This window comes from Malania oleifera, chromosome 1, assembly GCF_029873635.1.
Source record: "Malania oleifera isolate guangnan ecotype guangnan chromosome 1, ASM2987363v1, whole genome shotgun sequence".
Classification (NCBI taxonomy): Eukaryota; Viridiplantae; Streptophyta; class Magnoliopsida; order Santalales; family Ximeniaceae; genus Malania; species Malania oleifera.
The window spans coordinates 147,992,272-148,006,975 of record NC_080417.1 but is presented as its reverse complement, the minus strand read 5'-3'; the positions used below and the strand labels follow the sequence as shown (position 1 = coordinate 148,006,975).

The window sequence follows — 14,704 nt, the reverse complement described above, 5'->3', positions numbered from 1 at the left end:
ACCCAACCACCATCAACGGCTGGCTGGTGCGTGTGCGGCTTCACAGCAAAAACAACGCAGCAACGAAAGTCGATTGCCACGTCAACCGAAGTCGGTGGCGGCTGACGTCAGCCCTTATGTTATCATAACAGCCACGTGGCAGAGTTGTGGGGACGGGCTGTCCAAGTACGTGGGACCTAGTCCGTAGGAGCCAACTTAGACCCTCTCGCCCGCCTAATCTCCTCCCTCGAAATGTAAACAGATTTTGAAAAAGTGAAAACTTTTACTGCGTGCGTGTCAAGGTGCACGTCCTCCTCCCGTCTCGGCCGCTGATCATGTTTAATCATTCCGAAAGAGTAACGCCCACCGCGCGATGAATATTTCGACGTGGAACATTTTGAAGTTATTAATTTAGACTCTAATTACATGATATTTAAAAAAAAAAAAAAATTATGAAAATTAACATATAATTTAAAGTAAAAATTATCTTGAGATATTAATTCTTAAAAGTCAGGCTGAACCCAATTATTTTCATTTTGATTATAAAATAAATAATAGTATGTAAAAATATATAAAATATATTAATATCATTTATTGCATTATATAAAATTATAAAATTATAAAATTTTAATTAAAGAATTATATGTAATATTATAAGTCAAAAATCATAAAATTTTAGTCCCAAGACTAATTCAGGTTGTGAATTAAAGACTTTTTAAATTACATAGTTAAATTTTGGTATTTAAATAGAGAATGGAAAAAAAAAATTTTGGATTAATTAAGTATCCAAAAAATTTCAAATATCATTACTTAAAAAAATTATAAATTTTAATTAAAGAATTATAAATAATATTTGAAACTAAAGTTTAAGTAAATAATTCAGTTTTGACCGAAATCTAGAGTTGAGAGACTAATTAAAAGGTGAATCAAGCTTACACGACATAATGAGAAGGGATGTTGGAATAAAGTGTTTGATTAATAGATGATTAGGGTAATGATGAAAAGTAAAGAGTAAAGCCTAAACAACGTGAAGGGATGAAAGGCGCACGTGGCCCCGCCACTCTCACTTTAAAAGTGTTAAAGATCCTCTTTGTTATTGCGTTCACACCTACTTTAAATCCCCAAGATTCCCTCCTTGTCCCCGTTCACACTGCAAAATCTGGAAGCCCCCATGTCGTCTTGGCTTTCCTCCTTTTTATATTTTCGGCTCGGCTTGAAATTTCAATTCAAACTATACTTTTAAACTTCAATATCTATCCAAAAATGATACAAATCATTATTATAATTAATTTTTGAGGTCTAGGTCATATTAATTTTCAAATCTTACTACTAAAAGTAAAATAATTGCTAATCTAATTGATTATAGGCTCATGCAATAAAAAAATATTTTGACTAGTTTTTAAACAATTAAATCATAGTTTAAGAGTTCAATTATAGCTCCCACAGGCATGGTGCGGTGGAAAGGCGTTGACACGTAAAAACGAAACATCATGTGTTCAAGTCCTGGAAAATGCACTCAACACAAATAGAGCTAACGGTTGACCGGTTTGACCGAATCCTTAACCTGTAACTTGACATGAGTCTTAGGCTTGGATTTGACGAAAGTCCAATCGCCGGCGCCTAGAAATCGTGACCGCATCTAGATTAACATGGGAGATGCATCAAGGAGGAAGGTCGCTACTCCGTGGGTTTGGTGCCACATCGAGGGGTCCGAATGGCTCATTGGTGCATGGCAGGAGTTCTCACGAGAATAAAAAAAAAAAGAGTTAAATTATAATTCAAAATTAAAATATAAATACATGCAAATAAGTTATATTGAGCATCTTTTTTTTTTTTTTCTCCCAATTTTCATATGTTCATTGAACTTGGACTACATGATAAAGTAACTTGTTTATGTTAATATATATTCTAAGGGTCGCATGTTAATTATTTAAGTAAACATAATTATATAAATAATTATTGTATATATATTGATATTTTTTTATTCTTGAATGGTGTTTTAATTAGTTTAAATTATTATTTTTGACTCGCCCTAAATTAATGAGGTCATTGTCTTTGATCTATGATTTAAATTTTTTAGCTTCAATTTATCTCTATATCTTTTTTTCTGCCCTCAACTTAGTTAATTAATTGTCTTATTAATGTTAAAAAGTAATTTTTTGAAAATATCAAAATAATTTTCCATTATTGGAGGACTCAATCATAATTTTGATTTGCTAAATAATTATTAAAATGTAAATAACATTTAAAAAAAACAAAAATATCTTAAGTTTGAATACTAATTTGAGGGGTGTGATTGAAGAAATATTGACCAACAAGAAGCCAAGCCGGCAGCCGCCGCCCCCAATTAAGCCCCGGCTCCGCCCCAACATTATTGCATGCTTTAATCGTAATATACTAAAATAAAAAAAAATAGCGAAAATCTATGTGGCGATATGGTCAAACCCTCCCATCTCCTGCCACCTCGGACGACATCCCATCCCACGTGGCAGCACCACAGCTTTGACGCTCTCTCCTCTTTCCCTTTAATCTTAATCCCTCTCCCTCTCCCTCTGGCCTCTCCCTCTCTCTTTATATATATCATCCCGCCGCTCCTCTCCTCTCCTCCACTCCCAAAACCTTATTGATCTGCCAAAACTCCTAATTAAGGAAGAGAAACCTCAACCAAACAATTTAAGCACACAGATACGGAGAATGGGAAATTGTATAAGGCATGAATCTGTGACGCAATGGGGCGGCGACGACTGGGGATCTCAGGCGCCGGAGAGGATCTACTCCGGCGATAGGTCCGGCATGCGTGACGCTGCGGGCGAGAGCAAGGTAGAAGACGAAGACGAGCTTCTTCTACGTGTAGGCGGAGGCCCTAGTACGACGTCGTTTAAGAGTAGCGGTGGCAGCGCCGCGGCTGGAACGCACACACAAGTAAAGGTGAAGATCACGAAGAGAAAGCTGGAGGAATTATTGGGTAAGGTGGAGGTGCAGGGGTTGCCGGTGCAGCAGGTGCTGGCCCACTTGATGAACGCCGGGGACCGGTACGAGGCGGAGCAGCGGGCCTGGAGGCCCAATTTGCAGAGCATTCCGGAGGTCAATTAGAGACCGATGGCCGTGGTTTGATCAGGAGCTTTCTCCCTCCCTTCCCCTTCACGAGTCTTCTTTTTTAATCAAAAAAGAAAAAAGAAAAAGAAATGTTGGGTTTATGGTATATAAAAATTGTGGTGCAGGCGTAGGTAGGAGACAGAGGTAGAGTGGGAGTAGGGTTGGAAGGGCTGTGTCCATAAGGTTTTGCCTATTCTAAAATCCCATCATCAACACTGTACATTTAATTTAGGTTGTCATTTTGTTGACTTGTATACAAAATTTAAAATTTCCCTTTGCTTCATTTCCATTTTAATCTCATGTGGGATCTCATCTCCTTTCTCTCATTTGAATTTGTGTGTGAATTTAAATTTTATATTTTTAGATATAATTTTTATTTACATGTTAAGCGATCCATATCATCACTGAACTTTAAAAGAATGCTCTAATGGCAATTGAGTCATAAAAGGGAGAATATAAAAGCATAGAGCTAGCCTTTTTGATTCCTTCGATCGAGCTCATGATTTTTTCTTTAGTACGCATCTAATGTTGGATTGTGTTATGAGTTCTATAGTCTCATTTAATCTTTAACGGCCTTATCAAAGTGAACTGTGTTCCTCCATAGCTAAATATGACGTTGTAACCAAATACATATGGATAATTTATTCTCCTCTTTAAAAAGGAAGTGTGCATTGATCATGGGTTTTGTTCACCCTTGTCTTAGTTACACACATACAAGTGCTTGTTTAATGCAATTATCATATAGTAATTTAAGTAATTTTTTTAAGCTCAATTTGAAAAGTATTAGGAAAAGGAAATAGAAATATCAAGAAATACACATTCTCATGTTTGGTTATCGAGGAAAGTAAGAAAGAAAATAGAAGATATACGAATTCTGTGAATATAAATTTGACTTTACACATAATTGATATTTAATTTTTCTTAATTTTTAATCATATTAAAATAAATTTTCATTTTCAATAGAGTTTAGTAGAGAGGGAAAATAAAAGGGAAAGTGAACTTCTTTCTTATTTTTCTTTCCTTTACTTTTTTAAAGTAAAATCCTTGATCCAAATTGACCCTCAAGGATAATAAAAATGTGTGTTCATGTTGATAATATTAATTGCTCTCTTGAATATATATATATATATATATATATATATATATATATATATAATGTTTTCTATATATATTTTTTAAAAAAATAACTAACATCCTACCATTTACATGGAACTTGTAAAATACGAGAAAAAGGAAGGTAAAATATGAAGAAATCCAATTTCTCATATCAGATCAATGAACAAACTTTTGATTTTATATACCATTCACATTTAATTTTCTTTAATTTTTAACCATTTTAGAACAAACTTTTATTTTTAAATTTAGCATTATCTATTATTAATGTCTCCCTCTAATAATTTCCTCCAATTTCTCTCTCGTCCGCGCTAGAGCTATTAAAAATATATTTGGAAGCCAAAATTGATTTGAAAATCCAATATGAAGTGAAATTTTGAAAATCCAAAATTTCTCCTCTTTCTATCTTCCTAACACACTTTTGCTACTGTACTAAGCCCGCCTTCAACATCACCGTGATCCCTACCCATTGTAAGCCTTAGCACTGCAAGCCTTCTTCCACTGTTGTTCTCGAATTATCTTGACTTTTCTGGTGAGTAACCAAAACAATGACAATATCTCCGGTCATTTTTTTTTTTTTTTTTGTGGATTACGCAACGGATATTCACGTGTCTGTTTTATGATCCACGTGACTAATCCTGCGCCCCTTAAAGTTGACATCTTCAGCCATATTTCTTCCCATATACCCTTACCCATCTGGACTCCCATTCCTCTCCACCTTCATTAATCCTTGGTCATGGCTAAAACTAGCAGCCATGATTTGCAATCGACAGCCATGGTCAAAACAACAAGTTTCTCAAATAAGTTACCTAAAGAAATTTTGAAGCAAAAAAAAAAATCAAAATCAAAATCAAAATTTTGATTCTTATGTTTTTCATTGTGCAAACAAAAGAGGGAGTTAGTCTCTTGTAGACCCGCTTAAATAATACAAATAATTAGTAAACTATTAGACTTAGAATAGAAATAAAAAAGTGAAAGTAATTCTGCTATACTGTTTATAATAATATAACGTAAGGGCTGAAATTTGGTATGATATTGTCCATTATTTTGGTGAGTCAAATTATTTTGCATTGATTTTTTTTTTGTTTTTGTTTTAACTTTTGATATGTGAAACTTTTATTGCATGAATTAATTTTTAAGACATTGATTATTACATTTCTTTATTCCACAACACACCCTCACTCACTAATCACAATTTTTAGATTTTTTGGCCATATGTTTTTGGGGGCATACTACATTTTGACTAAGTCTCATTTCCTTCACAGCTCTATTCCAATCATATACCTTATAATGAGAAATATTTATAAAAAATAATTTTTCATCAGTTAAAATTTAGAATACACCAAATGCATGGTCCTATTAACGTTTACATCTATTCAAGCAGTATTATATATAGAAGTTTAGGTTCTAATTTATGAACTCATAAATTAAGAAAAAAAAAAAAAATAACATAACCCAAAATAGTTCATCTGGTTGTGTTTACCACCACTAGGGGTTAGCACAATTCGATGAAAATCGAATTGCTCGAATTAACCAAGTCAATGTGGTCGGTTCAGTTCGATTAAAATATAATTTGGCTTGGTTCGATTTTAATTTTGGTTAAAAACTGATTTTTGATTCTCGGTTTGGTTGGGATATATTTATTTTTGGTTAACCAAATTATATATAATAATAATAATAATTAATAATTAAATATAAATTATATATAATATATAACCGGCTATCTTTGAGATTTTAGGGTCCCAATTTCCAGCCTCCGCCTTCCAGCCTCTAAGTTTTACAGTGTGCACTCCGCAGTCAAACTTCAAATCCAAACTTCCATGCCCACCGTTTGATTAATCGGATTCAAAATCGAGATTTCAAGAGCTTGAGTCGCCTTGCCCTTGGCCCCATGGTATCGCCCAAGCCCTCGTCTAGTCATTTAAGTCAATTAGCCTTAACCGTCCCATCGACCTAGCCCCTCGCCAAGTCATCTCCCCCTTCCCCTCACTAAAAAATGCAGAAGGTGGGGAAGAAAGAAAAAAGGGGCAAGCTCTATTCAATAAACAAGCCGAATTGGTCTGTATTTTGTAAAGTAATAAAGTATGATTTTCCTTAAATGCCATTTAAAGAGAAGTTCAATGATGAATAAGTCGCACTTCAAAATTAGATGATCATTGAATCAAAAATTTAAAAATTAAAATGATAAATTTTTTTATTGTAGGAATCAAAACATAATGTATCACCATGAAATGTTTTCTAAAGCTTCTATAGTACTTCAAAATCTACAAAAGATGCAATAAAGGTTAACTTATTAAAATCATAATTTTTTATAGTAGGAATTTAAAACATAAATCATCATAATGAAATGTTTCCTAAAGCTTTTAAAGTACTTCAAAATCTATAATAGATGCAACAAAAATTTAACCAACACAATATTAGTTTTCCAAAATATATACCCTCTTAAAAAGTTAACCAACACAATATTAGTCTTCCAAATATCTACTCTCTTACTCCCCATTTGATTTATAGAATCAGACAGGAATCAAATTTTACAAATGAAATTACATTGCTACATTTGGTTTGCGAAGTCTATACTAGAATCATAATCCATCTAGAACACTAATTTTATTAGTTGGGAAATTATGATTCCTATCCAAATGGGCAGGAATCATTTCTTATTCCCTAGAATCAACTAATTTCCATAATACCCTCGCATCTCCATTTCTTCTTCCTAACTCACTGTTGCCACTATAATAAGCCGACCTCCATTGTGAGTATTCACTGCTAGACATCATAAGTCCTTGTTGCTGTTGTGAGCCCTAGCCGTTGTAAGCCTTTTTCTATTGTCGTCCTCGAATTACCTCCACTTTTTCTCGTTAGTAACCAAAATAATAAGGACATCTCCAGCGATATTGTAACGCCCCGACCCTCTACTTAGGCACGGAGTGCTACTAAAACATAACATACACATTTCTTTGATACCATAAAGAAATACAACCCACCCTAACAAGGGAAAACATGTGTTACATCCCCATCATCATACACATACACAACAGAAGAAATTTCTAATACATCAAACACATACCGGAGTTTCTAACTCTTCCCAACTACATACCAAAACCATATCATAATATTACAAACCCCAAAAGCATAAAAACAACTATCTATGTCCACAAGCTCTGACAATATCTGACAACTGTCTATCACCAGCCCCGCGGTACGCTAGACTCGATCCCTCGAAGGACCTGAAACAGGTTTGTATGATAGAGTTGGACACCTCTCAGTAATACAAATTATATTATTATTAGTTTGTGACTAGCATGAGATTTCGTGTAAATATATATATGATAACATTTAAATACATTTAACTGACATTTTAAAACAGTACTGAACTATATATCTGAAAATACATAATTTCTGAGTAATGTACTGCTGGCTCAATATAGCCCATTCTAAAGTAAATATGCCCATATATGCCTTCGGAGACTCGTCTAGCACCATGTAGGGAGCAAATCGTGACAACTCCGCAAATCGGGCAGCGTATTGTTGAACTGTCAGCTGTCCCTAAGTCAGGTTCAGGAACTCCTCTGCCTTCGCTTTCCTGACAGAGGCTGAAAAATACCGATCAAAGAACACTTCTTTGAAACGGCTCCATGTCATAGCCACCGGTACTAGCCTCTACTCCTCTAACAGCTTTACTTCTTCCCACCATCTCTCGGCCTCTCCGGTCAACTTGAACATCGCATAAAGTAACTTCTGCTTATCCGTGTAACGCAGAACAACCAAGATCTTCTCAATTTACCGAATCCAGTTCTCCTCACGGATCGGGTTTGTACTCCCCGAGAAGGTAGGAGGCTTTAGTTAGGTGAACTGATCAATAGAACCTCCCAGCTCAGTGGTGGGACAGTCCTGCCCCCTAGAACTCCGCATAACCTCTGCCATAAATTGTTGGGCGAAGTCTCGAAGTACCATCATAGAGTCACTGCCATCGAGACCCAGCTTGTGGTATTGGGAGATTCCGGGTCTAATACGAATTCGTTCACAATTGATGTTTCAATGCACAAGATTTATGTAGCCAATGTGCCTGAATCTTGAGGTAAGATTTTTCTCCATCATACAATAATAGTTCCAAAAAAAAAAAAAACAAATAGATGCCACAGTTTCAACACTTGAAAAGCTCCACCTTGATGCTAATAATAACTAATAGGATGTTCTACAAGTCATTTAATTGTTTGAACAAAGGTCAAGTTTAAGTAGCAAGAAAGAAAACAACCACACCCAATCAAGGTTGCGTCCAACCTAGCAACTACACAAATCCAAAAAGGTGCGCATCTGCACAGATCCAATCTGATTTTGGTTCTTAAGACCCATCATGGTCGAAAACTTCAATAAAAAAAAAAAAAAAACAATGTTGACAAGAGGTACAATGACCCATACACTCCGGCAAAGCAATGCTTGTGAGGCCTGAAGACTACACAAAAGATGAGCACAACTCATTAGACAAAGAAGAACTGACCCAACGGATGAGCAACGCTTATAAGGCCTGAAGACTACCCAAAAGATGAGTACAACTCATTAGGTAAAGAAGAATCAGCCCAAACAACAAGCAACACTCGTGAAGCCCGAAGACTGTCCAAAAAATGAGCACAACTCATTAGGTAAAGAAGAATTGGCCCAACGGACGAGCAACACTTGTGAGGCCCGAAGACTGCCCAAAAGAAAAGCATAGCTCATTAGGCAAAAAAGAGCCGGCCCAACTAACAAGAAATGCTTGTGAGGCTTAGTATCGACCCAAATATAAGCACAACTAATTAGACCAGAAACAAGAAAAAAGATGTGCACAAGTACTCATTAAGCCAGAAACAGCCAAAAAGCCTCCCAAAGAGCTGCTCATCACAAAAGCCTTACAAAAAATTGCTCAGCAAAAAATGCTCTCAAAGAGCCGCTCGGCACAAATGATGAGCACAACTCATTAGGCAAAGAAAAACTAGTCCAAATGACGAGCAAAAATTCACGAAGGTAAGGTAAAATTGGTTCGAAAGCAGCTTGACACAAAAGGCCTTGCAAAGTGTCGCTTGGCACAAAAAGTATCGCAAAGAGCTGCCCGGCACAAAATGCCCTTAAAGAGTCGCTTTGTATGAAATACCCCTAAAAAAATGGTTCGAAAAAAAATACCCAGGAACAATTTGCTTAGGAAGCCACATACATAGAAAAGTCGGCTCAAATAAGCCAATGTTGCCACGGTCTTAGTTCAGAAGCAGCATATTCATCAATAACCAACTTGGATAAGCTGACATTGCAACGGTCTCGGCTCGGAAGCAGCATACTTAGTAATAACCTGCTTGATAAAAGTTGACATTGCTTCAATCTCAACTCAGATAAGCCGATTACCCACCAACATTGGCTTGGGAAGCCAAATATAGGGAGACAATTCGCTGAAAATAAAAAAAATAAAAAACAAACATGACAACTTTCGAACTTTGGAAACAAACTTCAAAAATTTGAAATTGAAGGGGGGACAACTGATATACCCCAAATATATCACTTATCATAAGTTCAGAGGAGATTGGAGCCCAGCATTGATGAGGGTAGTTACCACCTATGTCAATTGTTCAGTCAGAGCAATTGACGGCAGTTCCATGATGACTAAAGCAATCTATGCCAACGCTATAACAACCAGAGTGATTTACGCTTGTGCCATAATTCTCCAATAAATGACACATCACCCTTGGGTCAAAATCCATCACTATAAATGGGGATTCAGAGAAGAGACTAAGGTATCTCGTTCTAAACTCTACTTTACTATTACATAAAAAACCTCTCAAGCCAATCCCTGACTTAGGCATCAGAGAGTTCTTATAGAGACTTAGTGAATTATAGTAATTAAATAATAGAAGAAATGAGAGAAAAAAGAAATTTTAAAGGGGTCACTCAAAATGGCTTATTGGGATCAGAATTAATTATGTATGTTAATCGGCGTAAGACCGTGTTTAAGTATGATAAATCAAAATTCAGAAAAATGCTATCAATCAAGTTTCAAGTTAAATAAGTATATGTACACATACTATATGTTATCAGAACCCAAATGGTTTAGTTTAGATCAGTATTCAGGGCTCGGTACCATAGCTATTCAGTTCAGTTCAAACTAGTGCTACAACACTTTCTAGTAGAGAGTGTGGGAGATGGATAGTCGATGTGGCTTAAGTGTAGTGTTGTAGACGTCCCTTTGGCAGTCCGGAGAAGGGTGGGGCATGCCCATCGTACTTATAGACATATTTGACTTGGTAGTGGTCAGTCAACCATTGTTAGGTCTCGACTTTGGGCTGCACAACCTAGTTATGGGGGGTAATACACGACATCAGCTAGTTATCGATCTTGGGTAATATTTCAGTACTACCAGTTATAGCAAATAATTTCATAACAACTGAAATTCAGTATAATTTAACATGATCATGAATATATATGTTTTACTTAGTTATTATATCACTAGTTTTTATCCAAACATGTATTATGCACTGTTTATCTATTATAGTACGAATATACTCATACTGCCACACAACTGATATTAATTTATTTTCCTTATTGAGAGGTGTCTCACCCTAGCTTTCAAAACATTTCAGGGAATCCAGGTAAACATGTGGATCAGGCTCCGCATCAGTGGAGGCAGTTCATACTACCCTGTTAGGAGGGTGAGTTTTTAAACTATGGTCAGATGATTTTTGGAGTATGATCCTAGTATTTTCCTTTTCATTTTTTAGGGGATTGTATATTTATATTTACATAAATGTTATGGAATGTAGTAAAACTCTGGTATTGTACTCTGTTGTTGTTATGGTATGTATATGATTTATGTTTCCGCTATTTAGGTATCCGCTATGTATGACAGGTGTATCCCCAGCACCCATGGGTTCGGATTGATTTTGTTATGTTGGTATCGGGGTTGTTATTAAGAATGATATTTATGTACGTGAGAAGAAAAAATAATTATGAAAAATCGGCAGTTCGTTACAGATCCCTCGGAGTACACCCTAGGTCCTCAAAGCCTTGCTTATTTATCTTTTTTCAGGTGGTCGTGATTAGGGATTGTGAAGGTTGTTCAATTTTTGGTTGCAACAGCATTATATAACTTATTATTTTGGTTTATTATTGAAGACTTGAAACTTTAATGGCTTGTCATTTTCAAATATTTATATCATAAGAGCTTAAGAGTGGGAGTTTGTAAGATAAGAAGCCATGAAGTGGTAGCTGATGAATGAAGACATTTCAATTTTACTTGCAGTTCTTATTTTAATTCACCAACAAATTAAATATAGTGTTGTTTTTGCTTTAATTTTGCACAAACAATTAAAATTTCATTTTTGGTGTGTAACATAACAATAGGGATTCTGGACACCCTCGAGAGTCGAGCCTAGACTATCTAGTAGCTAACTTACATTTCATTTATTGTGATAATGCGTGAACTAGAAATATGGATTTATTATATAATTTATATTTATATGCTCAAAGTCAAGCAGGTGGCAAACTAGAAACTCAACAAATTTTGTTCAATATGAATTTGTGTGTTTGATATATATAATGACAGTTTGAATTTGGGTTGATCTAGTTAAAGACTTACATAAGATTTGGATGATCTAAAATATATAAAACATGAGAACAGTAAATACATAAAAGAGAGGAGGTGTAGATATTTTCAGAAGTTATTTAACGAAAATAAAATGAAATATTGAACTTAAAACTAATAAATAAGGAGAAGACTAAAAATAAGAGATTTATTTGTAAAATTAAAGTTTTTGAAATTGTTGCGGGATAAAATAGTGATGACCTGTGATGTTGCTCTCTGACTTCTGATGGCTTGAAAAGGATGAAAACAAAGTAGGCTTGGAGGACCCGAGGTGTACTCCGGGGGGTCACTCCGACGCCTAAGTAAGAGAATGCTTCCAAGAGGTCGAATGCAACAGTAAGGTTGGGTTAGGAGCAATGCTGGCCTGACCATAAGGCCATTGAGCAATTTGCCTAGGACCTCAAAATTTTTGGGGCCCTCAAATATTTTTTTTAATATTGACATTATTTATGATGTCATCTCTTCCTATACATTGATTTTCCCACTATGTCAAAAGTTAGAACCCTTAATTTTTTTTTATTGTTAACATTATTTATAATGTAATATCTTCTCATACATGACTTTCCCACTATCTCAAAAGTGAATGAAATTGTATTTTGAAAAGCAAAGTAAATGTAATTTAATTCTTTATTTTTCAAGTTTCAATGTACTTTTGAATATAAAACTTTAATTAGTAATTTTGCATCTCAAAAAGTTAGAAAAATTAATTTTAAATAAAAATAAAAATTAAACATAATATTAATAGCCCCTAATTAAATAGTTCACTTGGGGCCCCATATTGTGAAGAGTCGGCCCTAGTTAAGAGTGACGTACCTTGGCTTGTTTGCATCACCCTTCTTTATAGTGGTGAGGTTCGACACTTGGGATGATTTTTCATTATGACATGGGGGCGTGGATCACTCTGGAGGTTTAAAGTGCCAGCGTGGATCACTTTAGGCGTTTAAGTTGCTAGCGTGGATCTCTCCTTTTATTATTAATTTAGAGCTAATTGTTCCGGTCAAAGGATTTGACTTGGGTAGTGATTGTTGGGTTTTGACTTCCTTTTATAAGCTAATATATTTAGGGTATATCAGTTGTCCTCCCTTTAGTTTTGAAGTTTTGAATCATGTTCTCAAAGTTCGAAAGTTGTTCTTGTTGAGCTTTTGTGGAGTCTAGTTGTGTTTGATCTGGGTGATGACTCAATCGAAGGTAATGTGTGTGGTTTCTTAATGGAAGATTTCTTACTTAGGCTTAGTCCATGAGCGCTGCGCCCTGGAAAATTTTTTTTAACACCCTCTTCAGCTACTTCTTTATTTACAGCTTGCTGAGTCGGATTTGGGGCATGCTCGACTTACCCTAGCCGATCTTGTGGTGCTCCTAGCTTTCTTGAGGCAAACTCGAGGGGGCATCGGCTAGTCCGAGCTGAGGTAGAGGCAAACACGGCTTTGCCGAGCCAATTTGCTGAGCTGGATTTTCATTGAGTTTTTGTGCCGAGCTGTTCTTGCCGAATTGTTCTCGTCGAGCTGTTCTTGCCGAGCCGTTCTCGTTGAGCTGTTTTTGCTGAACTGTTCTTCTCTAATTATATCCTTTATAAAAAATTAAAAAAAACAAAAATCTCCATACTCAAGTGGTTAAAATTAAAATAATAAATTTTAATTTTATAAAATAATAAATTATATTATTTTTATTTATAATTATTAATGTAATATATGATAAAAAATATTATTTGTGTTTAATTATAAAATTTATCATATGGATTTGCTAATTAATTTTATCAAATATTTACACTCTTAGCATTGAGAAGATTAAAAAATGAAAAAAACACATTTGGATATTAGATATCAAGAAATTAAAATAATTCAGATTTTAGATTTAATGATTGGTTTAATTTCAATTTAGAATTAGTTCACAAAATCAAATTTAAATTCTTTGCTTGATACTTGACACTTAATTTTACTTTCGATCACTTCAATTTCAGGGGAAACCTCTCCCTCTCCCTTCGATCCTTCTCACTCTTTCTCCCTTAATCGTCCCTGATTTTTGTTTAAACCTCTCAATCTCTCGACCTCTCTATTTTTTTATTTTTATTTTCACTTTTGTTCTCAACTAGGTTAACTAGATTAATTAGGTACCTCAAAATAACAAAAATATATATAAAATAACATTTTACGACTCTGTCTTTGCTTTTAAACCAATTGTCCTTCCTTATTTTTAGGTAAATCAATTTCAAAAAATTTGGACAATTTTCCATCTTCTCTTTTTAAAAAAAGAAATTCATGAATAATTTTAAGTATGAAATTTCTAAAATATATTCACTAGGGCATGCCCAGGACTAAGTCCTTTTTACTATTAATTAAATAAATTCAAAATAAATTTCAATTATATTTCATTTACAAATTTATCTTGATCCTATAGTTTTGAATTTGAATTGTAAGTAATATAAAATTGTATTGAAATTTGTTCAAAATTTAGTCAAATTCAAATTCAAAATTTGAAATCCATGCTCATATACACACCAATAAAGGTTTTCAAATTCATGATATTAGATATTAACTTATATAATTTTTGAAAATTTGAAAAATAACTATTTACACAATTGAACAAAACCTTTATTTCCTAATCTTTAATACATATAGTAGAAATTAGAAAATAAGTTGAAAATTTTTAATGATTTGTGGATAAATTAAAAATATATAAATTACAAAATTATTTTGTTTTTTACTACTACAATGGGCCTTTTAATTATTTTCGAGTTTATAAAAAAAAAAAAATCTTGTGATAATTTCTTATGTGGAAAAAAGAAAAACTTATCATGAGCGTATGCTGATCGCAATCTTATCATTATGCTTTGGCATTTGATTCCGTTAGGCTTTAGAGTTTGATCCAAACTAGGAAACCTGAGTTGCTAGCCGAAATCCATGGAGAGAGAGTCAG

General features: G+C 34.5%; 1 protein-coding gene across 1 annotated transcript; it reads left to right on the top strand.

The window, feature by feature from the left end:
* Positions 1 to 2,516: 2,516 nt before the first annotated feature.
* Positions 2,517 to 3,358, top strand: LOC131150516 (uncharacterized). The gene has a single exon (XM_058101278.1). It carries the CDS (start codon positions 2,674 to 2,676, stop codon positions 3,070 to 3,072), a length of 399 nt encoding a protein of 132 aa, XP_057957261.1. The 5' UTR covers positions 2,517 to 2,673; the 3' UTR covers positions 3,073 to 3,358.
* Positions 3,359 to 14,704: the final 11,346 nt, after the last annotated feature.